Below are 27,886 nucleotides of genomic sequence, written 5' to 3' on the forward strand. Positions count from 1 at the left end.
AAGTGTTCCTCGTTCCCCTCTATGTTCAGAACTCACCGATGAGCCTGGACCTACGTGGGATGAATTCCCATATTTGTGATTTTGGTTTCACGAGGGCTCACAATGTATATGAAACCAGGAGGCCTTGGAAGAAGGAAGGAAAGCCAAGGTGGTGGATTGGTCAGATGTGTAGATCATGTCATCAAGCAAAACACCTTTGGCACATCCTGGGCCCTGCACCCTGGGGTCCTCTGCCCACCTCACAGGGGCAGACATTAACCATGCAGAGGGGCACCAGAGGCCCTAGATGCAAAGAGATCACTCCACCCAAGTAAGGGTTGTGTCTTAGTGCCCAGTCAGTGGGCGGCGCCCATTCTAGCGTTAGCAGGTGCTCACTAGGCTTCAAAGGGACACTCTCACCCCACCTGCCACATTGTCACTCATACACCTACAGTGGCACCTGCAGATCTTCAAAAGCACCATTTATGATGGCAGAATTGAACAAATCCCAATTTTGTGGCCAGGGATGTGGAAGGAAAAGATTATATAATAAGCTGTGAGAGTTTAAAACACACATCATGGGTGAATACAGTCACTTTTTAATTGTTATGTATAAGTGCCATTCAAGAGCAAGGCCCTGAGAGTTCCTCCCTCCCTATCCCTGATGTCTGTTCTTCTATCTCCTCAGAACGGACGCCATTGGTTGCTCCACATCTTTACACTCCCTTCGAACATAAGCGCTTTCCCTTAGAACGGTTGGGGGCTTTACAGATGAAGGGGAGAGTGGTTTCACACCTCACTTCCCCCCAGAGTCCTGGGCCTACGAGAGAAGAAACAAAACAGTCAGTCTCTGTGTTGTACTCATTCCAAACATGTAATGATCAGTTCAGGAGTAAATCAGGAGAAACTCACAACTTCTTCCAGAAACTCTGGCACAGAGTGAAAGAAAGAGGAGCTGCAGTCTTGCTTTTCAGAAAATTGAATATGGGTCAAATACAACATATTTGCATGAATATTTTAAATAAAAGAAGAAATATATTCACAAAATAGGTGTGAGGTATTGAACTGCTTTTGTGAAAACAAATGAAAGACTTACAGGAAAGAGCCTTTGAATGTGGGAGAAAAATACCTACGTCCATAGTTGGAGGATACACAGTGTTCCCTTCCCTCTACGCTGTTTGGCTCATCTGGGTGCCAGTTCTTGAAGTCCATGGGACTTCCATCCGTCCACCTAAAGTGCCTTATCTGGAAGAAAGAAACCCATTGCTGTCAAGGAGCTATAACGTCTGGCCCCACGGCTCACCTCAATTGTGGGCAATAAAGTAGATGAATATATTCCAGGATAGTATGTCAATGCGGGGGACAATATTGGGAAAATCAGCTAAAGATGGCATGTCACACTTTTAAATATAGACCTTAAACCAGTGCAAGGAATGGAAAAATGTAATTGAAGGTACCCTATGCGTATCAACTTGATTTTATAATATTTCTAATTCATTTCTAATTGATGTTGAATTGACATGTTACTATAGAATATAACCCCACCCCAAACCTTGTATCTTGTAGGGCCTCACCTCACCTCACTGTCATTGATAGGGTACAGCCCCCACCTCTTGTTGGGCCTCAGCTTACCTCACGTCTATGGATGGGGAGCAGCCCCCCACCTCCCTGCCTGGTATTGGGTCTCAGTTCACCCCACTGGCATTGATAGGGTGAAGCCTCTTTCCCACATCTTGTAGGCCCTCAGCTCTCCCCACTTGCATTGATGGAGTGCTGCTCCCCTCCCTGCCTGGTGTTGGGGCTCAGCTCAGCCCACTTGCATGTATGGGATGCAGTCCCCCCTCCCCGCCTCTTGTTGGGTGCAGCTGCCCCCACTTGCATCGATGGGGTGAAACCCCCCCACCTCTTGCTTGGCCTCAGCTCACACCATTTGCATTGATGGGGTACAGCCCCCACCTCTTATTGGGCCTCAGCTCACTTCACTTGAACGAATGGGGTGCAGCCCCCAGCCTCTTGTGGGGCTTCAGCTCACACTACTTGCATGGATGGGTTGCAGCCTTCCGCCTCTTGTTGGGCCTCAGCTTATCCCACTTCCGTTGATGGGAAGCAGCCTCCCATCCCTTGTGGGGCTTCAGCTCACCTCACTTGCATTAATGGGGTACACCCTCCCCACCACGTCTTTTGCTAGGGTTCAACTTATCCTGTTTGCACTGATGAGGTACAGTCTCCCTCCCTCCCCCCTCTTTTTGGGGCTCAGCTCACCTCACTATCACTGATGGGGTGAAGGCTGCCAGTGCTGTAAAATGTCCTGCAAAATGTGGATGGTAATTACAAGGTAGAGATTTTTCCACTCACTATTGCAACTGGTTCAAAGGGGAGGCAGTTGGTCTGCCGTAGGCTTCGTATAGGCAAGACAATTGGGACTTCCTATCAATTTGTATAGTAGTAAAACAGAACGACATTTGAGGTCTCGTTAGCCCCTAAGGCCTCTAGACCTGGGTGCCACTGCACCCGATGCACTACTGATAGCTAGTACCCCTGACCTGACTCTAATCAATCATGTCACATTTGAATTTGTTTTGAAGGAAGGTGAGAAGTGGTTGGGAAGCTTTCCTTTTCCGGATCGTGTTTCCACCTCGAACTTCCTAATCATCCCCCATTTGTAGTTTTTGCCCCAGGCATCCATTTAAGAACATGTAATGGTGCACACTACCTTACCATGAAAGGGTCCGATGTCCCCACCCAGAAGGCACTATGATGTTTCGTGTGCCGATAGGCCAGGCTCTTCAGGTACTTGATATCCTTTTCACTGTGTATAGACACCAGGTGTGATCCTGGGGCGAGGCGTTGGCAGTACACCTGAAATTCAAAGAGGACAGGGTGAGTGTTGACTGAGCATCAGAGGGCATGTGAAGGGCACATTCCAGGACTGATCACCAGGACTCCTGTGTCCTTTATTCTACAATGTCTCAGGACTCCTCCCCCGGAACACTCCTAATAGGGCTAGCGCTGGTTCCACACTCATGACTTCATGGCACAAACACTGTGCGCCAAGTAAGAAGAGGAGATTGTGTATCTGCACTAGGGTGACCAACTGACATGGAGGCAAATTCTGGAGAGAACTGTAAACAATTCAGGACATAAAATCAGGACAAAGGTCTTTTTTACAGACACCTCAAAGGAGAGGCCCTACCTCACTAGTTTATCAGTGCATTTATTTACTATTTTCTAGGTAATGCTATATATTCACTATGGTCTTTATGTGACTGCCTCTAGGTATGCTACATGCCGGTGGCACATTATGTCCTTGTTCAATGGTAAATTTATGACCTTGAGGACGGTGTCAAGTACATAACCCCTATCCAGAATTACCCAAACGTTCTTGGAGAAAACAACAGCAAAATTGCAAACTTTGATTATGTTTCTAAACATTTTAAAACCAATGGCTAACAGTTTGGGAAACATTAAGGTAAGTGACCATCTGTTAATTTAGACAAGTTGAACAAAACCATCTGCCTCAACCTCCAGTCAACCTTAAACCTAAAGAAAATTAATGAGGGAGCGCAGATGGTGTAGTTGGCAGTCTCACAGCTAATGTCAGGATGTGAGATACCTACAGCTTATCTGTTGTCTCACAGCACTAGAGTGTGCATCCGGGAGATAAATGTTACTCTCATGTTCGGTCATTCTAACCTTGATTACATTGTTGTAATGCATGCAATTTTCGCATCTGGACATGCCTTTGTGTGTTTTAATGGTAGTTTTCTCTACAGCGATCATATAACTTTTGCATTTCAGAGATCCAAAAATCTCAAAGAGATTTTGAACCATAAGAAAACTACCATTAAAACACACAAAGGCATGTCCATATGCGAAAATTGCATTAATTGCAACAATGTACTCACCGGGCATACGTTGCTGCACCCAATGAAAGGAACCAAAATCATGCTTCGTCATTCAAGTACATGTGACACAAAAAACGTAATCTACGCAATTAAATGCCCCTGTGGCAAGATTTATGTGGGACAAACCGAGAGGAAGATCAAGGTTAGAATGACTGAACATAAGAGTAACATTAGGGTGAAAAATATGAAATCCACCATTGCTACCCATTCGACAGAAGCCAATCATCAAATTTCGCAAATAAAATGTACAATACTGGAAGTAGTGCCACAACGCTGCGACATGGATCCGTATAAGGCTTGCTTGATGGCTGAGTTTTATTGGATTAAAAAATTGAACTCTTTACATCCCAATGGGATGAACGACAGGGTAGAATATGCATGTTTTCTATCAATTATATTTGCAGCTTAACATTTGGACATTGCTCTATTCTTGATCATGACAACTTTTTTGCACATAGCCTGAACATTGTTTTTATTATCTTTATTATACTGATGGTATATTGTATTCTCATCTTCATGTATTACATTTACCATTTTTCAGAATTTACATTGTTCCTTCACTATATGTAGTTGAGCTTATATAGCGCACAGCTACCCGCAGTGGGTTTCCCGGCGCTTGCTTAGGGAACCCTTCCTGGTATTCCCCTGTGAGATAGCAGGGTATCCACAAGGTGAAAGTCAGGCATCCCGCCGCGAGGGGCCGTTGTGGAGATTAAGCAAGCTATTGCCCAGAGTCGCAGAGTGTGTAATGTAAATGTAGTTGACTATACAAGCTGTTTTCACATAAGCATTCCAGCGAGTCTCTTTCCCTAAACCTTCACCACATGACTCCCGACTCGCGTTCGTCTTTTCTCTTCATCTGGTGGCATTCACGTTCATTTCCGTTCATTAAGCCCTTTGTACACTTCCAATAGGTTGTCCCACACATGTGACCTGGTACTGAAGTCAAAACACTCAGATCATATGACCACGCTAGTGTTTTGAGTCCACGGGACCTTCATGACTTACACTCTAGTCACATGATGCACTTTCGTTGTTAAAGCAATGCCCATTGGCCAGTCCACATTCGAACTCATTCCACCGAAGGAACACGGAAGTGGATACCGATCACTGACCGTGACTCTTCGAGTTACACGATTGTAAGTGCCCTTATTCCCTTTACCGAGACCTGGAGGAGACTTTGTCCCTGCATGCCTTCGGCCCGTACGTGGTTCACTTTTCTCCTTACTTTCATGTTTATGCACCGTTTTTTATCTTTTACTAGTGACCCGTTCACCATTTGTCTAAATGCCTAGAACTGTACACTCCATATCGCACGCGCTAAGAGAGAACTTCCTTTAATATTCATTTCCCGAATTTCGTCAGCTATGATACTAGTGCAATTGTGTTGTTATGCACCTCACTCAACTAATATGTATCGATAATCAAAAGCAATGATGTCATTTTGTTTATATGTGATAATTCGTACAAACAGTGACTGATCTGGTCCCCTGTGTGTTTCCTTTATAGACCCCTGAGGAAGGGTTGATTTAATGACCCGAAATGCATTGGGTGTTACAATAAATGTATTACAATGATGTTTCATCACGTTATGGATTGAATAATGGATAAATAATCATAAAATAAAGATTTATTGATGAACTGTCAATTGAAAATCTGAATCAAGTTTTCTAAGAAAGTGAAGAAACGATTTTGTTTCATTGGAACTTCTGCGCAAGACTTCAGTGATTAGGGGTCCCTTAACACCATAGGTACCAAGGGCATAGATAGCCCAGCGGCCTACCAGGGGCTGCAGCATGTATTATGCCACCCTTGGGAAACCTTCCAAAATGACATCACAGGTCTGCTACTGCAGCCTGGGTAAGGTGGTGCATGCACCCCTTACTAAGACATAGGTTACCTATATCTAAATTTAATCACTGACAAATATAAACCTATAAGTCAATCCTGAAGGCAGAGTGCTTGGTTTTGTGTGAGAGGGTGCCCATACATGGTGCAGGACCCCTCTGCAGCTTCCGGAATCTATTCTCTGAGGCTGTTCTGTGATGAAGCCAGACCATATTCTCTTAAGTGCATTATAACCTTGCGGTAAATGCTAACTTTGGAATGGATGCATCAAAACATGTTGCGTTTGGTGTCAAACACTTTGGAATCCTACCCGCCCGCCAGTCCTGGCGGCGGAGGTAGAATTCCACCCTTCTAGAGGGAGAGACATGTACACACTGGTCTGACCGGTGATAGTTTAAAAGAACCCCAGCATCACAAAATGGATGCTGCAGCCACAGACACGGGTCTGACCTCCTGCTGCAGGGCGAAACTCCAGCAAGGGAGGCCTGCACAATAGGTGTCTGGTCACAGGGAGGTGTAACCACCTCCCAGACATGCTTTAGTATATTGGGGCTGGGTGGGTGCATTCAGAGAATGCTTTTCAGACAGTGCTGGGGGCACACTTAGTGTCCCTGTGCATATCCCAGTTCAAACAGGTTGCCGGGGCACCCAGCCCCTTCTCTGGCGTGAAACTGGGCAAAGGGAATGGGTGTAACCACCGCTCTTCCCAGACCCTCCCATAGGTGGGTCCCCAGAGTATGTCCAACACCCTATCTTAGTATAAGTATAGGACCCCAGTCCTTAGGACTTCAGATTAAACCGGGATATAACTCTACAACATATATCCTGGAACTTTGACATTCTAAATGACTAGAAGACCGCAGAATCCCCCTTGGGGTCAAGGAGTGACTCCCCTGTTCAAACAGGCACCCACAAAGGATTTCTCGGTCTGCATCTTTGAAGCTCCCACCGGACTCCAAAGTAAATGCAGCCCAGGAAGAGAATTTTCAGACTTCTTTAAGGCCAACACGAGTCTCCAGCAAAGCTGAGACCCGCAGCCTGAATGAATGACGTGTAACCCGAACTCTTGACACTGTGCACATTTGCTGAGTGCATTGACTTCCCGAGCTTTCCTGAAGTTACACTTTAAGTTACTTATAGCCCAAGCCTTGAGCATTATCTTCATCAAAGATTGTGGGCCTACACTCCACGAGTGTTTCGTGGGCCTGCTTCTTGCATTTCTGCTCGAGGCTCCTTCTTGATCCCTAGTCTGTTGACTGGTGGGTCCCTTGAAAGTAACTCTACTTTTCTTTGGGCTTCCATGGTTGCTCAAGATGTGTCCTGACTCCCTACCAAGAGGTGAATCTCCCAGACCTTTCTGGTCTGCACCAAAGCCGATCTCTGCTTTCTGCGTGGGTTGCTCTTGCCAAGGCTTGTTGTGTCCAATCCCAGCCCGACACCGCAACACTTGACATCCTTCATGGGACAGCTCCAATCCAACTCCTGGTAATTGGTGACATCTCCGGGACCTCGTGGCTGAAGAGTCAGGCTTCACCTTCTTCACCTGAAATCACCCGATATCGGTGGGCATCCGCTCATCGCCATCCTGGTCACTGGATAGTAGCCCAGACTCTGTCCCCTCTGCTTTCAGGTTCTTCCAATGTCCAATCCACCCTTGTATCCATCCGGACACTTTCCACTTGGACACCAGCAGCACTTTACAGCAGCTCTCCATTGAAATCGACGATGAAACCCGACACGAAAAGACACCTATGAACCCGGCTTGCCTGGCTGAGGTAACTTGAGTACTCCGGGGCTCCCATGGGTTCTGACTCTAGAACCTCCTAGTTCTAAAGGGGTTTGCTCCAAGTCCTCTTCTAAGTGTCCTTTATCTTGAATATTCCAACCGCGACTTACCCCGTAGAAGTTAATGGTGATTCGTGGCTGAGTTTAGACACTGCACGCGTCGCCCGTGGGTCCCCTGTGTCACTACCTTGGGGGGTTCCTGGTGACCCCAGTGGTTCTACAGGCTCTAGGCCTTGTATCTATGCAAGTCGTGGTATTTATACCACTTACTTAATATATGGTTTGGTACGCCCTTGGGGCTCAACGTATATTGTGCTAATTTACTGTGTGCTATTAAGTTTTCCTTATATACTTTTGCCTCTAGCCTCATAAATAGACTAGAGGGATGTGTTTAGAATAAATACATATATTTTATATATATACTTGGTGCGGTTCTCCTTTCATTTGGTCATTCACGAAATTATAGACTGTAAGACAAGCTGCTTTACATTCCTTCAAGACTTAGCCTGAAGGCTGATCTCCACAGCCACCGCTGGGATAGCTTGCAATAAGGTTGTCTTTAACCTACCATCATTAAGGGGTTGTTTGGACTGGTGCACGGTGACCACTAGAATAGTGGACAGCATATGTCAGGCCAACTTCTCACATTGGTGTGCAGTGTATAGCTTCCAAGCTTGCCATTGTTTTACCAGATAATCATTTGAAAACCATTAAAGTTACCAGAGGTACATATAAATACATATAAGTACAGAACGTTCTACTGAACTTAGAGTTGTGTGTCAAGGGATTAGCACACCCTTTCTACAACTTAAGAGAGTTTAGTAGGTAAACAACTAGAGTAGGTAGTGCATACACCACACCTCACTAATAATGTCTTCAGTGCCAGGACCAAGTGTGTCCTTGACAGATGTCAGTATTTTATACAGACATCTTAGTACGACACATTCCCTTTCTCTTAGTTAAGGGCTCTGTGTACTATGAGGAAACTGAAGAGAGGCAAAGGTGCCAACACCCAATGCCTCAGAGAGGTATACTGTTAGACGACCTTAGTAAGGCTTCAGAGCCTGAGAGGGTAGGCAGTGGGTTGAGAGCAGCAGATGAGGAAGATGCCAGTGGTCCAATCCCAGAGGAATCAGACTCTGATGCTGACCAGGGAGGTGACAATGACCTTGACCTGGACAGTGCAGCTCCTCCTGGTAACAGAGATCTGTCCCCCAGGAAGAGTTGGAGGTGTGCCTAGAAGGCCATGGGCTCCTTCACAGGAATCTAACCATTCTGACACATCTATAGGGACCTCTGTCTCTTCTCATAGGACACCTCACAGGAAAAGAAATAGCATCAGATGAGACTTGAAGAAACTCAGCTGAGTATAAAGAGACAAAGGGTAGCCTTAGAAAGTGAGTACCTAGAACTTGAAAAAGCTAGAAAAAAGATATGGCACATGAAAGGCATCCTGGTATGACCTGTATGAAAATAGAAAGAGTTTAAAAAAAAGATGGGACTCAAGTACCATGGTGGCAGCAACTTCCCTGGTGGTAGGGACAGGGCTTATGACCATGAAAACTTAAACAAGATTGACCCTCCCTACCAGAGTGGGGATGGCATCCACAAATGGATAACTGCACGGGAAAGGGCCTGCAAAGTACAAAAGGTCCCCAGGAGCAATGGGCAGCAATCTTGTGGCTCTCCTTTGCAGACACAGGACACACTGTCAGAGAAGAGGATGCTGATGATTACAAAGTCCTGAAGAGTGCTCTCATAGATGGGTCTGGCCTAACCACTGAGCAGCATAGAATACCGTTCTGAGATACCCAAAAGACACAGGCTCAGGACTGGGTTGATTTTGTAGATTGTGCTACTAAGGCTCTGGAGGGCTGGTTACTGGGCAGTAAAGTGTGTGATTATACAGGATTATACAACTTGCTTATGAGGGAGCAGCAGCAGCGACGGCGACACGCTTACTCTTCGTTGCGGCACACTTCTCTCCGATGCGGTGCAGTGCGACAGTTCCAGCGGCGACACCCTCCTTCGGAGTTGCGACGGCACGCCCAACGACAGCGGCACGCTTCTTCTCGTTGAGTTGCGCTTCCTGCTCTTTGCGACACGCAGTTTCTCAGAAGGCCCAAAACAGCAGCAGGCACTTCCAAAAGAACTCTTGGGAGCTGGGAGTAGAAGTCTGTTGTCCCTGATACTTCAGCAGGAGGAAAGCTCTTTCCCAAGCCCTTGGAGATCATTCACAAGTTGAAACCAAAGTACAAAAAGTTCCTTTCTCCTTCTTTTGGTAGTAAGGCAGCCACTGCAGGCCAATACCCCAAGCAGCACTTCAGCTTGGGAATAGTCTCTCCTCAGTTTCTTCTGGTTCCACTCCTTGGTAAAGGTTTCTTCTTGTAAACCAAAAGAGATCCAATATCATGGGAACAGGGTAACCCTGGGCTTCTTGCTTAATCACGTAGCGTAGCATCTAAATCAACAATATCCTCAGATGCTTTGAAAAAGCAATTTTACATGCTTAACAGCATATAACCAATTCACAAAAATGAACTTTTACAATATAAATATCAGGCAATGAGAGAGCTGATGATTTTGGGGTCCCCCCTAACCTAGGGGGAGGACCAAGCAGATGCCTTGAACACAAAGAGCATAAACAAAAAGCACATTTTGTTGAACTTCAGTGGTGGTCCCATCATTTTAGGACCACCCCAAGCACAGCTATTGGCAAAAAAACAATCCCAACCAAAGGCCCTGCAAAGCATTATGGGGCGAGATTTGCAGTGGGCAGTGAATATTATAGTATCCAATATCAAAAGAATTCTACAAAGAGCTGCAGTTCCCCTAGTTGTTACTAGATGTCCCTCACGAGTCAAATACAAAGCTTTGAAATTATTCTTACATCAAGCTGCAGTTCCACAAGTCGTTACTAGATGTCCCTCTTGAGTCAAATGCAAAACCATTGAAACCCTTTCATCAAGCATTTGCATTTGACTCGTAAGGGACATCTAGTAACCACCAGTTGAACTGCAGCTCTTTGTAGAATTCTTTTGATATTGTATACTATTTAATATGCACTGCCCACTGCTAATCTCATCCCATAATGCTTTGCAGGGCCTTTGGTTGGGAATGTTTTTTGCCAATAACTGTGTTTGGGTTGGTCCTAAGAGGATGGGACCACCACTAAATCGTCCAATAAGATGTGCTTTTTTGTTTTCAAGGCATCTGTTTGGTACTCTCCCTAGGTTAGGGAGGATCCCAAAATCATCACATCTTCCACTGCTTACTAACTTTTCAGTTTCACAATTGTGAAAGTAATATATGCACTTTAGCAAATAAAGATAGAGATACTTATTTCATCATATCTGGTTCTGTACAGGAAACCATTTGCAATTATTTTGTCATTTTTTTCACAGTGCAGACAAGTACACAGTGTCATCAGCTACGCTACGCAGACTATGTGTAGTACGTGAAGCTCAAAGTATACTACGTGAAGCTACGTGTAGTGCTGCTACGCAAACGATGCCAACTACGCCCAGGCTTAGATCAGGGTAACATCCTTTGTTCTCTGAGGGGAGAGGGGACTTTGCCCAGTCCAAACCAGTTCTGGAGCACTCTGTTTAGCAGACTTCTCCTTCCTCCTTTCAAAGTGCAGGGCAGGCACATCAGACGCCCCACAGGAGGTGGAGCCAGCATTGTGGAAGGCAAGTACAATCCTGGAGCACTTTGTTTACAGGACTCCTTCTGTTCTTTCAGTGTGCAGGGCAGAGACATCAGCCGCTCCCCAGGGGGTGGAGCCAGCATTGTGGAAGGCAGGCACAGCCCTACTCAAGTTTCAGGTGCAACTCCTCTTTCCCATCTAGATGCAGATCTCTCTATTCACCACTGGGTGACTCGGCCTGTCTCTTGGAATTCGCCAGCCCTGTCACTCACAAAACCAGACATAGGAATACACAACCTAGTAGAGGCAGGTTTGAATGGGTAGACAAGCAAATATCTACTTTCTAAAAGTGGTATTTGTAAACACAGAATATTAAAATAAACTTTACTAAAAGATGTATTTTATTATTTTGAGTTCAGGCATTCTAAATTGGAATTTCTACCATGTTCTCTGAGACAGTTAGGATTATAACATGTAAAAACTTCAGCAGCCCATTCTGGCCTAGGGGGAACAGGTAGCCTTGCAATAGTGAAAAAAGAAAATGGTTGTAATTCACTATTAGGACATGCCACACATATCAGGGCTTGTCCTACCTGGTACTTACAATGCACCCTGCCCTTGGGCCTACCATAGGGGTGACTGATATGAAGAAAAGGGAAGGTTTAGGGACTGGGAAGTGGCTGTAATTGCCCAGTCAGCATGACAGTACCAGACTGCACGCAGGCTCTGCAATGGCATACCTTAGACACATTTTACAAGGCTGCTTCTGTGGGTGGCACAACCAGTGCTGCAGGCCCACCAGCAGCATTTGGATTTACACGTCCTGGGCACACTCAGTGCACTAGACTAGGGTCTGACAAATAAACCAAATAGCCAAACACGGAACCACTGATTAGTACATCGATTTACAATAGGGAGCACTTGCACTGTGGCACTGGATAGCAGTGGCACTGTGCCCAAAGCATCTAACACCAGCAAAAATACATGCGGCAACAGCAAAAAGGAAGGGATTCCCACACCAATGGTGCCAGGTCTAACAGTTGGGGATTCCCAATCTTCCAAAAAGAAAGGCCAAAAGAAACCATGGTGTAAAGTCTGTAAACAGAACAGCCATTGGACTAGTGATTGCACTAGAAATAAAGATACAACTCCAGCTACCATTGCCCCTAAGGCAACTGTTCTCCCTAATTCAGCTCCAAGTGGTGGTCCTCAGCAGAAGGGTGTAGTAGTGTTGGAAATGGCCCTTTTCACAGGGTTATCCTCCAACTTATTGCTTATTCCTCCCTTGTTTTTCCTGACCGGTGGTTGTTGGCAATAGACTCTGGGCACTTTACCACTGCTGATCATTGCTAAAGTGCATATGCTCTCTGTATACATTGTTATTGTGAATGGTTATCCATGATTGGCATATTTGTTTTACCAGGAAGTGCCCTGAGTGTGCCAGGGCTGGTGATTCTAATGCTACTAGTGGGCTTGCAGCACTGATTGTGCCACCCACAGGAGTAGCCCTAAAATGGTGTCTCAGGCCCGCCACCGCAGTGCCTGAGTGCAGTTGCTAACTTCCATACTGACCTGGCCAGTGTACACACTGATTAGGCCTATCCCTTCCCTTTCAATCCACATTGGTCACCCCTATGGCAGGCCCTAGGTACCCCCCAGGGCAGAGTGTAGTGTAAGTGAAAGGTAGAGCATGTACTAGCATAGGTGACATGCTCTGGTAGTGAATTACAGCCATTTTCGTTTTTCACTATTGTAAGGCTATCTTGCCCATAGGCTATAAAGCGGAATGTTGTGTATAATGTTTATCTGCATATTTTCCCATAGGAGCAAGATAGAAAATTAAAGTCTGGTATCCCTGAACTCAGAATTTAATAACCTATCTTTTAGGAAGGATGTTTTTTAAATCCTGTGTTTGAGAACAGCACTTTTAGAAAGTGGCTGTTCTCTTGTCTGACCTTTCTGTGTGCCTTTGCCTGTTTGTGAATTGACTGTCTGGTTTGTGAGTGATAGGGGCTGTGGTGGCTCCAAGTGGCTGGATGAGTCAGCACAGGGCTGAAAAGCTCCATCTGCATCTTGAGTGGTAGGAGGGGATAGCCCTTGGGCCTGAATAGGGCTGTGCCTGTCTTCCACAATGCTGGCTCCTCCTCCTGCTGGGTGGCGGACGACCCTGCCGCTCTCTCTCAAAGGAAAGAAGGAGACAAGTAAACAAAGTGCTCCAGGACTGACCAGAAATGGTTTGGACAAGGTAAAGGCCTCTCTGCCTTCAGAGAACAAAGGGAATATTGGTATAAAAAGGGCTACCCAGACTTCAGAAAATTAGATCATCCTGGTATCAAGAAGGAACCTCTGCCAAGGAGAAAGCTGGAAGACTGAAGAGGAAGGACTGTCCTGCTGTGTTCTTGTGGACTGACCTGCAGTTGCTTTGCTGCCAAGGAGAGGGGAAGGACTTTACTGTGTGCTGTGTCCACTGGCTTAAAGAGATCTCCAAGGGCCTGGGGAGAGCTGGTCTCCTGTTAAGAAGTCCAAGGAACAAAAGGACTTCACCTCCAGCTTCCCCCTGAACTCTGCTGAGTGAGTTCTGCCCTTTCTAGAGTGCTTGATCCGATTGTGGGGCTTCTGGAAGTTGTTGCCTGCTGTTTGGGAAGCTGGACAAGGAGAAAAGAAGATCTGCAATTTTTACGCATTGCTCGCTTGCGGAGCGCATCGTCGACAGTGCGAGAGAATTCCCGTTGCTGCGAAGATCATCGCAGCGCCTGTTGCCGCTGCAAGAACCAATGCATCGTTCGCTTGTGGAGCACATTGCCCTGGTGCGGGAAAACTCCTTTCGCTGCTAGTATCGACGCAGAGCCTGTCGACGCTGGGTGAGATCGCCGCACCGCTTGCTTGCGGACCGCCTCACGTTGCTGCGAACATAGTCGCAGAGCCATTGCGTCAAGGGAGATCGACGCTGTCCCGAAGATCGCCACATCGTGCATGTGCGAGACGCTTCCTACCGAACCTGCGCACCGGAATCCATACAATGTTTTGCATCCCTCCCCATACAGACCGGATTCATTGCAACACGCCCGCTGCGTGTAGCGGGGATGTCGTATTGCCTCCCCAGGGTCTCAGGAGTATCAAATTGCATGTTTTTCAACGCTGCAGCTTCCACTTGGAACTTTTGTCGCATCTACAGGTACTTTGGGCTAAACATGACGTAACTGTGGATTATTTTGATGCAATCCCTAGAACTGTTTTTAAGACTTATTCTTGAACTGTGGTCTTGTGTAGTTTATTTAAAGATACTTTATACTTCTAAACTGGTGTGGAGTCCATTTGTGGTGTTTTCACTGTGTTACTCTGTATGTTGGTACAAATACTTTACACATTGCCTTTGATAAGCCTGTCTGCTTGTGTGAAGCTACAAAAGGGGTGAGCAGCAGTTATCTAAAGAGTGTATCCCCCTTGGCCTGACTATAAACAAGGGTCCCTAGTTGGACCTTTTTTACCTACCTCTGCCAACTATAGACCCCCAGATCTAACAAGTAGGGTTAACCCTGGGTTCTGAAATGGCCTAGTAGGAGTTCCAACTCAGGCTGTGCTAGTCTATCATGGATATGTCCTCCTTTGTGAGTCCCAGTAACCTGGGCAAATACAAACAACAGCCTTTGATAAATGGAAAAGAGGCTATGGCCTACAAGGACACAGGAGCAAGTGTCACAATGGTGACACAAGACCTTGTGGACTCTGGACAGATGATTTTTGGTGAACCTTACCAAGTGACCATTGCTAGCAATGTCAGGACCAACCATGCCCTGGCAGTTGTTCATTTCTCCTGGGGAGGGGTAACTGGCCTCAAGAAGGGTAAGGTAAGTGCAGACCTCCCTGTTGAATGCTTGCTTGGCAATGATTTAGAGACTTCAGCCTGGTCTGAAGTGGAGTTAAGGACCCATGCAGAAATGTTAGGGATCTCCGCACGTGTATTTGCTGTGACTAGGTCAAAGGAGAAAAAGTCTAATACTGAACAGGCCCTGGATTCTGGAATAATGGACCAGGTGCCTTGCAGGAAAAGGAGCAGTAGGGTAAAGGCAGTGCCTTCCCCCCTGACTCATCATAAGGATCAGTCTCTTGAGGGAAATGATTGTGCTCCTGAAGAAGGAACTGTCCAAGAAAAGCTTGAGCCTGATCGGGTCGTGTTCTTGGGTACAGGGGGGCCTTCCAGGGCAGATATGAGTCAGGAGCAGCTGAGCTCCCTTCTCTTGAACTCCTTAGACAGCAGACTGCTGCTGAGGCTGCTGGGAATGCTAGTGACACCCAATAAGATTTATTGGAATGATGGACTCCTGTACTCAGAGAGTAGATACCCCAAGCATTGTGCTGCCAGGAGGTTGGTTATACCTTTGAAATGCATGCGTTTCCTATTGACACTAGCCCATGATATTCCTTTAGCAGGACACCTGGGCCAGAACAAGATTTGGGACAGAATTGTCCCTCACTTTCACTGGCCCCATATGTCTGAAGACACAAAGGAGTTGTGTTGCTCATATGTCACCTGTCACAACAGTGGTAAGGCAGGTGCCACCACAAAGGCCCCCCTGATTCCTAACTATCTGAGGTGGGGTTCCCTTTGAGAGAGTGGGGATTGACATTGTTAGACCAATGGATCCTTAGACAGCATCTAGGCACAGGTGTATCCTAGTGGTGGTGGACCATGCCACTAGGTGTTCAGAAGCTATTCCCCTTTCGCCCACTACAGCACCTATGGTGGCAAGAGCCCTCTTGGGGGTGTTCTCAAGAGTGGGTTTCCATAAGGAGGTAGTTTCAGACAGAGGTGCAAACTTTATGTCTAGCTACTTGACTGCAATGTGGAAGGAGTGTGGAGTGAATTACAAATTCATCACACCCTATCACCCACAATGCAATGGTTTAGTTGAAAGGTTCAACAAAACCTTAAAGGGTATGATCACCGTCCTCAGAAGGGGATTGGCTACAGCCCTTTTGAACTTCTGTTTGGGCATCCTGTAAGAGGCCCATTGTGTCTGGTGAAGGAGGGATGGGAGTTACCTCTCAAACCCCCTAAACAGGACATTGTGGACTATGTACTTGGTCTCCGCTGCAGGATGGCTGAGTAAGTGAAAAAGGCAACTAAAAACCTTGAGGCTAGTCAGGAATTACCGAAAGCCTGGCATAGCCAAAAGGCAGTACTGACTGTTTACCAGCCAGGACAGAAAGTGTGGGTGTTGGAGCCTGTGGCCCCAGCAGCTCCCCAGGAGGACAAGTGGAGCGGACCCCACACTATTGTTGAACAGAAGGGAGAGGTTACCTATCTGGTGGACCTAGGATCTCCAAGGAGCCCCCATAGGGTGCTTCATGTCAACAGACTGAAACCATATGTTGACAGGGCAAACATGGGCTCGCTCATGGCTACTGATGAGGGACTGGAGGAAGAGAGTGGTCCACTCCCTAACCTGCTCTCACAGAATCCTGATAATCAGTAGATGGTGTAGTCTTGGCAGCCAGCCTCACTGATCAGCAGCAAACTGTTTGCAGACAGGTGCTCAATCAGTTCAGACATATGTTTTCTCTGACTCCAAGTCAGACTAGCTTGTGCACTCATCAAGTGGACACTGGGGACAGTCTGCCTGTTACAAATAATATTTATAGGCAACCTGATCAGGTCAGGGACTGTATCAGGACTGGAGTCCAGAAAATGTTGGATTTGGGAGTTATTGAACCCTCAGATAGCCATTGGGCTAGCCCAGTGCTCTTGGTACCAAAAACTCACACCCAGGGTGGTAAGAGAGAGATGAGGATTTGTGTAGACTACAGGGGTCTCAATGCCGTCACTAGGACTGATGCCCATCCAATCCCAAGAGCAGATGAGTTTATAGATATGTTGGCCCCAGCCAAATTTCTGAGCACATTTGATGTTACAGCTGGCTACTGGCAGATCAGATTAGCTGATGATGCAAAGCAAAAGACAGCATTTTCTACCCCTAGTGGGCAATATCAATTTGTGGTAATGCCTTTTGGTTTGAAGAATGCACCTGACACATTTTAAAGGTTGGTGAATAAAGTTCTAACAGGCCTGGAAGACTGCAGTGCAGCATATCTAGATGATATTGCTGTCTTTAGCTCTACCTGGGAGGATCACCTGGTCCACCTGGAAAATGTTTTGGAGGCCCCTGCAGAAGGCAGGCCTTACTATCAAGGCTACTAAGTGCCAGATAGGGCAGAGTCAGGTTGTGTACTTGGCCACCTTGTTGGTGGAGGCCAGGTTCAACCATTGCAGAGCAAAATCCAGACAATCATGGACTGGATTGCTCCAACTACCCAGACTCAGGGCACAGCTTTCTTGGGCCTGACTGGGTACAACAGAAGATTTGTCAAGGGGTATGGATCCATTGTGACGTCCCTGAATGACTTAACTTTTAAATTAATGCCTAAGAAAGTTCAGTGGAAAGTCAGCTGTCAAAAGGCATTTGATGACCTGAAGCAGGCCATGTGCACGGCACCAATTCTGCAAAGTCCTAACTACTCCAGAGAATTCATTGTCCAAACAGATGCATCTGAGTTGGGGGTAGGGGCTGTACTGTCACAACTGAATGATGGAGGTCAGGTCCAGCCAGTAGCTTTTATTAGCAGAAGGGTGACCACCAGACAGAAACGTTGGTCAGCTATTGAGAGGGAGGCCGTTGCTGTGGTTTGGGCTCTGAAGAAGCTTAGGCCATACTTGTTTGGCACTCACTTCACTGTCAGACCGACCATAAGCCCCTCTTATGGCTCAAACAGATGAAGGGTGTAAACCTCAAACTAATCAGGTGGTCCATTTCCCTACAGGGAATGAACTATACAGTGGAACATAGACCTGGGAGTAACCTTGCCAAAGCAGGTGGACTCTCCAGATATTTCCACTTAGAACATGAAGACTCAACTGTCAAGGTTAGTTTAATGTCCCCGTGTTGGGGGGCTGTGTAGGACAGTAGGATCTGCTTACTATGGTTACCCCCACTTTTTGCTGGTGTTCCACTGTTTAATGACTTTAGTCTGACTGGGGCCCTTGTAATCAGGACCCCAACCTAGCTGCTTCTTCTCTAAGATGATTGCATGTACTTTAGGTACACTCCAGTTTGGTTACTGGGGTACCCTTGTCAGTCCCGAGTATCTGGTACCTTAGGTACCAAGAACATAGGTACCACAGAGGTCTACCAGGGGCTGCAGCTTGTATTATGCCACCCCTGGGAAGCTTTCCAAAATGACACCACAGGTCTGCTACTGCAGCCTGGGTAAGGTGGTGCATGCACCCCTTACTAAGATATAGGTTACCTATATCTTCCTTTAATCACTGACAACAATAAACCCATAAGTCACATCCTATGACAGGCCTTATCAATCCTGAAGGCAGAGTGCTTTGTTTTGTGTGAGATGGTTGCCTCCCCCAACCTTAGGACCCGCCTGAGGCAACGACGGAGAGAGCGTGGCCTCCTTCACCCTGAGCTTGGTCCAGGCGAGGTGAGGTAATATCCTCTGCCAGTATGGGTGAATAATACACCATTTGGCATGGAGGAATAGAAAAACATATCCTTTATGGTCTGCTTTATTCACAAATTATATGGTTACTTATTATTTTTGTAGCACACACCAGCAGTAGCATAAACTTTTATGAGAACAGAGGCCCTGAAGAAAGCCTTGGGAGATTGTCCCCCGTTTTGGCAGAAACATGTCGGCCCCACAAGTAGTTATTTGTTGATGCTGTTTTTTGCGCTGTTCTGTGTTTTTAAACAGAAAAAGGCTTACAGCTATTAAAGGTTTTCGCTGTTAGTTCTTTATTCTATTTTTAATTCTTACACTACACTCACTCCTTCTTTGTGTTTGCACTGCACTTGGTCCCATTTGGGGATCACACGCATGGTCAACGGGCAATCGTCGGCTTTGATCCCAGTCCAACATGGTGGGTCAAGAAGCAGTCTCAGTGATCAAGAGACACACTAGCCCAACCTCTGGATGACCAGATGATAACATTTGATCACCTACAAGACTTTGATGGGAATCCATCTCTGGACCTTGGGTTTCACCTACTATTGCGAGTGGTCTGAAGCGTTGGGTTGCCTACTTGGTCTAGGACTGTATGGTTGCACCTTGCATACTTTATGTGGCTCCCAGTCTTATTAATTTTCAGAGTACTTGGTTGACTGTTGTTTCTTTGTGTTTTACAATTGATTATTAGGAGATAATAGCCTGGGCTGGTCTTTAAAATTCCCTTAGACCCTCCACTCCACGTTTTTGTTAGTATTGTGTGAGATGGTGCCCATGCATGAGAAGGACCCCTCTGCCGCTTTCGGAATCTGTTCTCTGAGACTGTTCTGTGATGCCGCCTGACCAACTTCAGTGGTGGTCCCATCCTCTTAGGACCACCCAAGCACAGTTATTGGCAAAAAAACAATCCCAACCAAAGGCCCTGCAAAGAATTATGGGACGAGATTAGCATTGGGCAGTGAATATTATAGTATTCAATATCAAACAAATTCTACAAAGAGCTGCAGTTCACCTCGTCGTTACTAGATGTCCCTCACGAGTCAAATGCAAAGCATTGAAATTATTCTTACATCAAGCTGCAGTTCCACTAGTCGTTACTAGATGTCCCTCACGAGTCAAATGCAAAACCATTGAAACCCTTTCATCAAGCATTTGCAATTGACTCGTGAGGGACATCTAGTAACCACCAGTCAAAGTATACTACGTGAAGCTACGTGAAGTGCTGCTACACAAACTACACCCAGGCCTAATTATAACCTTGTGGTAAATGCTAACTTTGGAATGGCTACATCGAAACATGTCGTGTTAGGTGTCTTTGGACTTTGGAATCCTACCCCCCCCCCCGCCAGTCCTGGTGGCGGGGGTAGAATCCCACCCTTCTAGAGGGAGAGACATGTACACACTGGTCTGACCAGTGATAGTTTAAAAGGAGCCCAGCATCACAAAATGAATTCTGCAGCCACAGGCACAGGTCTGAAATCTTGCTTCTGGGCAAAACTCCAGCAGGGGAGGCCTGGAGAATAGGTTTTCTGTCACTGGGAGGTGTAACCACCTCCCAGACAGGCTTTAGTATATCGGGGCTGGGTGTGTGCATTCAGAGAATGCTTTTCAGACAGTGCTGGGGGCACATTTGGTGTCCCTGTGCATATCCCAGTTCAAACTGCGTGCAGGGGCACTCAGCCCCTGCTCTGGCACGAAACTGGACAAAGGGAATGGGTGTAACCACCCCTCTTCCCAGACCCTCCCATAGGTGGGTCCCCAGAGTATGTCCAACCCCCTATCTTAGTATAAGTATAGGATCCCAGTCCTTAGGACTTCGGATTACACCGGGATGAAACCCTGAAACATATATCCTGGAACTTCAACATTCTACATGACGAGAAGACGGAAAAATCTCCCTTGTGGTCAAGGTGACTCCCCTGTTCAAACAGGCACCAACAAAGCATTTGCCTGTCTGCATATTCAAAGCTCCCGCTAGACTCCGGAGTACCTGGAAGAGGATTTTCAGACTTCTCTAAGGCAGACATGAATCCCCAGCAAAGCTGAGAACCGCAGCCTGAACGAGTGACGTGGAACCGGAAAGCCTGACACTGTACACATTTGCTGAGTGCATTGACTTCCCGCACTTTACTGAAGTTGTGCTTTGGATTACTTATAGCCCAAGCCCTGAGCATCATCTGCACCAAAGATTGTGGGCATACATTCCACAAGTGTTCCGTGGGCATGCTTCTTGCATTTCCACTCGAGGCTCCTTTGCGATCCCTATTCCGTTGACTGGTGGGTCCCCTCGAAGGTAACTCTACTTTTCCTTGGGCTTCCCTGGTTGACACTCTACTAAGAGGTGAGTCTCCCAGACCTTGCTGGTCTACATTGAAGCCAATGTCTGGTTTCTGTGTGGGTTACTGTTGCCAAGGCTTGTTGGTGCAATCCGGGGCCCGACACCGCAGCACTCAACATCCTTTGTGGGACAGCTCAAACCAAGCTCCTGGTCATCGTCAACATCTCCGGGACCTCGTGGCTGAAGAGTCAGGCTTCACCTTCTTCACCTGAAATCACCCGACATAGGTGGGCATCCACTGATTGCCTTCCTGGTCACTGGCTAGTGACCCATACTCTACCACCCAGGGCTTTCAGGTTCTTCTGATCTCCGCTCCACCCTTGTAGCCCTCCGGACTCTTTCCACTTGGACGCCAGCAGTACTTTGCAGCAGCTCTCCATTGAAATTGACTACAAAACCCGACACGAAAAGACACCTATGAACCCGGCTTACCTGGGTGAGGTAACTTGAGTACTCCGGTGCTCCCGTGGGTGTTGACTCTAGAACCTCCTAGTTCTAAAGGGGTTTGCTCCAAGTCCTCTTTAAGTGTCCTTTATCTTTAATTTTCCAAATGCGACTTTTCCATAGTAATTAAAGGTGTTTCGCGGCTGAGTTTAGACACTGCACGCGTCCCCCGTGGTTCCCCTGTGTCACTACCTTGGGTGGTTCCTGGTGGCCCCAGCGGTTCTACAGGCTCTAGGCCTTGTATCTATGCAAGTCTTGGTTCTTATACTACTTAATTAATATATGGTGCCCAACGTATATTGTGCTAATTTACTGTGTGCTATTAAGTTTTCCTTGTGTACTTTTGCCTCTAGCCTCATAAAGAGACTAGAGGGATGTTTTCAGAATAAATACATATATTTTATATATATATATACCTGGTGTGGTTCTCCTTTTATTTGGCCATTCACAAGATTATAGACTGGTAAAACAAGCTGCTTTACATTCCTTTACATTCCTTCAAGACTTAGCCTGAAGGCTGCTCTCAACAGCTACCATTAGGATTGCTTTCAATAAGGTTGTTGTGGTATCTTGCCTTCTGCTCTACTTTGTCCTTTCTCTGTGTCCTGTCCTCTGCTGCTCAGCCCGTCTCTGTCATGTCATGGCATGTTCCCTCTGTGTATGTTCAAGTGTCTCTGTCAGTTTATCTGTGAAGGCTGAGCAGCAGGGCTGCTGCCCCCGGTGGGCCTTTCCACTTTATACCATACTACTTTTGATTATTGTACTGCTTATCCTGTGACTTCAACTTGGAAATAAAACTACATCTTGGATACACCCTTTACTGTGTCTGACACTTTCATTAGTTTCTACACTGGCGACGAGCTGAAAAGGACCCATTTTGAAAGAAAAGAACTTCCCTGAATTTTAAGAGGTCATCATTGCAACTAAAGACAAGAAGCGAAATGTTTAAAAGTACTTTCCTGCGTCTGGGTGCCCCACCGGTGTATGATTCCAATGGACAGTCTCAACCCAGAGCTTTGTCGTAACCATTGCTGAAGCAACCTTACTTCTAAATTATCTGCAACAGGCTATGGCACATACCTAAAGGAATACCTAGTCTACTGCTGGTGAGTCAGCCTATTTGTGTGTGACTGTTCTGCTGCTGACTATCCTTCGTCAGCCTTCGCTATTTATGCCAACCTGCTCTTCAAAAACTTTCTACTTACATAAGTGCTACTTGGACTGCTGGGGAGTCCGTGTTTTGACAGCCTCAGCCCAGGGCATGTCATCTGACGCTGCCTAAAGATAATTAATTTAGTGTCAGTAAGGACTTGTGCTAATTAAGCATTGTTTATCTCTTGCTGAATCAACCTGGCTCACCCTGTCTACTGTTAGTGAGCCATCCAGCTAACTTGTGAACGAGTGTGGCGCAATGGTTAGAGCGGCAGACCCTGATGCTGAGGTCTAGCCTGGGACCAGGGTTCAATTCCCCGCCTCGGCGGGTCTTGGGCTCAAAAATTCCACGGAACTGATAATTCTCGCCTCGGTGCTTATTCCAATCATGGAGTCCCACTCTGCAACTCTGGGCAATAGGATGCTTAATCTCCACAGCGGCCCCCACAATGCTAAGGATGCCTGGCCTCCACCTTGGGGGTGCCCAGGAGTGGACACCACACAGGGAAAGCCAGGATGGGTTCCACAGCGGTATTCGTACAAGCGCCTTGAGACCCTTGCGGGTGAGTAGTGCGCTATACAAGTATCAATTTACATTTATCAATTTAGTGTGTCTGCATCACTTCCACAGTTCCAATACTGAGTTTGGATGTTTTCGTTTTGCGCTCAAAGTTATGTGCGCTCCTTCAAACAGGCATTCACCTGAGGACATCGTTTTCCCTGACTTTACGAGTGGAACTGTGTCTGAAGAGCATTGCCTATACTAATTAGAATCAACAATACTCTTACCAGTTCGAGGGAAGAATCTCCTGCATCTGCATCTTTCAAGCAGCTCGAGCGTTCGGAGAATCGTTCATCTCGAGCTCCACCATGAAGTTTTCCTCCTCAAGTCCATGGAACGCAACCTCGAGCCTATGGTACAAGCTATCTCGTCATCGCCTGAGGTCACGCAGCGTGACCATGCGTAGCGGCCATTTTTATTTAGGTTTTGGCTGTCTGGTATCCTGGCAACAACTAATATTGCCTGGATTACAGAGTGCCACCTACTTCCTTGCGATAGCGGTATTTATTTTACGAATCTTTTTATAGTTTGGCCTTCCTAGTTTACTTTCTTCAGCACCAATTGCACACGATGATGTGCACACCTTCATGACTTTCCAAAAAAGATGGTGCCTTTTTTAGATGTGTAAATATTCCTATTATTTGCAGTGGCACACATCTAATGTACGTTTTAACCCCTTCGTGCTCATGACGAGCTGTGCTCGTCGTGACCACACCCGTTTTGGTTGCTGTCCAGCACCGCAGGGGAATAGCTCTAGCAGCCATGTGGTTAAATGTTTATTTTGCAGGGCATTACTGTGTTACATTTATCTGAAAAGTCAGCAACTTGCAATAGAACACTCGGGTACCAGGTTTGTGTACCGGTGTCATTTTTCTTATTTTCTGCATGGTTTATTGATTGATTGCATTTCATTATGTTCCCTTTTGCCAAACTGAATAAAAAAAAAATGAAAATAAGGGTATTTGTGTTTGGTTGGTGCCTGCATGTAAACGTTTTTGCCATGCTATGGTACTATTGAGCATTACATTAGTGAATGGTTTCCTGCATTTCTTAGTATGCAATTGAAGATGGATGCATGCATTGTCTTGGCTGTGTTTTTTTAACTTATTTAGCTATGTTTTTGTTGAAACTAATTTGTGTATTTTTATAGTGCTGGGATCTTTGATGTTACATCCCAAACTTTTCAGGCTCTTGGTGAAGGAGTTGTGTTTACTTTTGTTTACCCAATTCTTCTTTTATCTATTATGATTGTGCTCACACTAGTTTGAAACTTTACTTGAAATTTGGTGGTAAGTTATTTATGGTTCTTTAGTGCTAGGATTTCTGTATGCTGACATCCTAAACTATTGTGCTATTTTGTTTACGCATGCTGGTGCTGAGCCATTACAGAGTTCAAACCTATTTATTTGTGTTGAGTCATTTAGGTACTCAGTTTTATTTAATTGTGCTGAGCAATTAAGGTGCTCAATTGCGTTTGTGCTGGTATTGCTTTGCCAAAGAATCCTAAACTGTTGTGATGAGCCATTTAGGTGCTTATGTATATTTTCCTGTTGTGAGCAAGTTATGTAGCTCTCATTTTAAAAATTTGAATGTGTGCTGAGACTTTTGGGCGCTAAATTCTGTTAATACTTTTTAGTGCTAGGATTGCATTGTTTTTTGCATCTTAAACTATTGTGATGGTTAATTTTTATTTGAACCATTATTGGGGTGTTGCATCGCAATCTCCTATTACGTACATTTTCTTATTTTGAGCAAGTAATTGCTCAACTCTGTCTGTTTACACCTTTTAGTGCTGGGATTACCTTCTAAACTATTGTGAACGTTAATCTTTATTTGCACCCTACGTGCAAGTTGTGTTGGACCTGATTTCGTCCACCATTGCTTTATGCCTGCCGTGTGACCGCGCCTGTGGGGCTAAAAGAGCCTGCCTTCACTTCTATTAGTCTGCGGTGGCACGCAGACCTAATGTACGCTTTACACATGTGTTCTGCACAACATTACTGTGTTCCTTTTATTTAAAAGTGAACGGTGCATTTATACCTATTTTTCCTAACCTTTAACTATAATATGTCTTTGCCTAGTGTATGCTTTATTTTATCCTATTTATACTTACCTCTCTTGCCAATGTGCTACACTTTTACTATGTTCCACTAATTTTGAAACCTGCATATGTAACATTCCTTATGCTTGTTAATGGTGAGAATGCCGTGGTATCCTATCTAATTACTTGCGCGGGGCCATATTGCGTTTAAATCGTATGCTCTCATTTTAACAGGATTTTGCCAGTGCTAGGATTACTGACCTTTACATCCCAAACTGCAGTTATTTTCAGATTTTTTGCTTATTAGTGACATTAATATATCTCAGTGTTTATACTTACTATATTACATGCTTGTTAGAATTGAGGCTATTTTTGGTGCTTAATTTGGTGGGGAGCATCTTACTCTCCAGTTCTGTTTATATTTGCTGGAGCTGAGCATTCTATGTCCTTCTTGCTGTTTTTGCAAAATCTTACTGATTACTCCTCGCATTTAAAGTCTTCATTCTGTGTACTGGAGCTGAGGGATTTCAGTCCTCAATCCTTGTTACTGGTGTTGTTCTTTCTTCACCTATGTTTACGCTCTGCCCTACAAGTAAGTATGTGTAGGACATAATTTATTAGTCCACCTTACTACGTTTTGGGGGGCACTCTACGCTCCACCCTACGTGTAAATTGTGATGGACATTACCCTAGTCCACCTTGAGATTGGGGGAGCACTTTACGCTTTCACCCTGTTTCTGTTAATTTATATAGAGCATAACTGTAGCTCACATTTCTGAGTTTGGGAGCACTTTACGCCCCATTTTATGTACAATTATAGTACATTGTATTGCATGAGTTGCATTGTCTATTTATGGACTTGTACATTGTATTGCATAAGTTGCATTGTCTATTTTTGGACTTGAAACTTTCTATTTACACTTCTCTCTTATGTATATTGGGGGAAGTGTGTTATGTGTGTGTTTAGTGTTTTTATTAAATCCTTTTGCTTCTGTTATATGTTCTTTTTCCATGCCACTCACCTCCTTACTTTTGTTTATTGTCTCTGTTAGGGAGGGAGGTGTGTGGTATCCTGCCTTCTACTCTTCTCTGTCCTTTCACTTTGTCCTACAATTGATAATTTTGATTACACCCTAAACTGCCAATGCTAATGTCATTGCATGTATTTTCCTGTGTGGGCTAGTGATATCACAGGGTCATTTTACAGCGTTTCATTGTAATTTTAAAACGAGTTGGTGCTTAGGTACTTATTTTTACAACTCTGTTTGCTGGAGTTGAGCTTTTAGTGTGCTCAATCCTATTGATTCTTGAGGAACCTTTTAGTGCTCAATTCTGTGTTCTGGAGCTGAGCGATTACAGTCCTCAATCCTATTTATTGGTGGTAAGTCACTTATGTGCTCAGTTCTAGATACACATGCTCTTGTTGGTAACCTTTACTTGTGTTGGTTTGTGTAGAGCAATATTCATAAGGTCATTTTACTCATTTTGGGGGGCAGTTTACGCTCCACCCTTACTTGTGTTGGTTTGTGTAGGGCTTTATCCCTAAGCTCACATTACTAATTTGGGGGCACGTTATACTCCACCCACGTATAAATTGTGTAGGACAACTTGAGTCCACCATAATTAAGGGGGCCACTCACGCTCCACCCATGTATAAATGCTTAGGACATGATTTGAGTCCACCATAACTTGGGGGGCATTTTTCGCTCTATCCTATGTGTAAGTTGTGTAGGGCATGAATTAAGCTCACAATTATTTAGGGGAGCATCTTCACTCCATCCTACTTGTGAGTTTGTTATGGGAAGCATCCCACGCTCCACCCAAGTGATGTTTAGGGCATACCAGTTACATTTTGTGATAGCATTATGGATGCTCACATTTTGAGGTTGGAGGTTGTCCACTCTTCAATTGGTGTACAAGTTTAGTACATCGTATGTTTAAGTAACTTTGTCCTTCACCGGACTTAAAAGTGTTTCTCTCTACTGTTCATTATGGGGAAGTGTGTTAAGTGTGTGTTTAGTGTTTTTTCTTAAATCCTTTCGCTCTTGTTATATGTTCTCTTTTTCGTGCCACTTACCTCCTTAATTCAGCTTTTTGTCTCCGTTAGGGAGGGAGGTGTGTGGTATCTTGTCTTCTGCTCTACTTTGTCCTTTCTCTGTGTCCTGTCCTCTGCTGCTCATCCAGTCTCTGTCATGTCATGGAATGTTGCCTCTGTGTATGTTCAAGTGTCTCTGTCAGTTTATCTGTGAAGGCTGAGCAGCAGGCTTGCTGCTCCCGGGGGAGCTTTCCACTTTGTACCATACTACTTTTGATTACTGTACTGCTTATCCTGTGACTTCAACTTGGAAATAAAACTACATCTTGGATACAGCATGTACTGTGTCTGACACTTTTATTAGATTCTACAGTTGTCTTTAACCAGCCATCAATAAGGGTCGTTTGAACTGGTGCAAGGTGCCCACTAGAATAGTGGACAGCATAGGCCAGGCCAACTTCTCACAGTGGACATGTTAGTAAGTTATTGGGATTTAGATGAATAGCGGAGGGATATAAGAGGGAAGAATTTAGAAATATGTTGTTTGTTCGGTTGTTTGGGAGCTCATAGCAATATAAGGAGTAATAGGAAGGTGGAGGGGAAAGAGTCAAAGATATGTCTTTAGAAAGGCTT

The 27,886-nt window shown here is 45.4% G+C and overlaps 1 protein-coding gene across 1 annotated transcript in view; it reads right to left on the bottom strand.

Moving 5' to 3' along the window:
- Positions 1–601: 601 nt before the first annotated feature.
- LOC144766846 (lectin-like) overlaps positions 602–27,886 on the bottom strand; it is a 96,262-nt gene continuing 68,977 nt past the window's right edge. The window contains exons 4-6 of the mRNA XM_078650564.1: positions 2,698–2,838; positions 1,113–1,224; positions 602–799 (exon numbers count right to left, since the gene is read on the bottom strand). Of these exons, the coding sequence (XP_078506690.1) occupies positions 696–799; positions 1,113–1,224; positions 2,698–2,838 (357 nt within the window). The 3' untranslated portion in view covers positions 602–695. The remainder of the gene's footprint in view (positions 800–1,112; positions 1,225–2,697; positions 2,839–27,886) is intronic.

This window comes from Lissotriton helveticus, chromosome 1_1, assembly GCF_964261635.1.
Source record: "Lissotriton helveticus chromosome 1_1, aLisHel1.1, whole genome shotgun sequence".
NCBI lineage: Eukaryota > Metazoa > Chordata > Amphibia > Caudata > Salamandridae > Lissotriton > Lissotriton helveticus.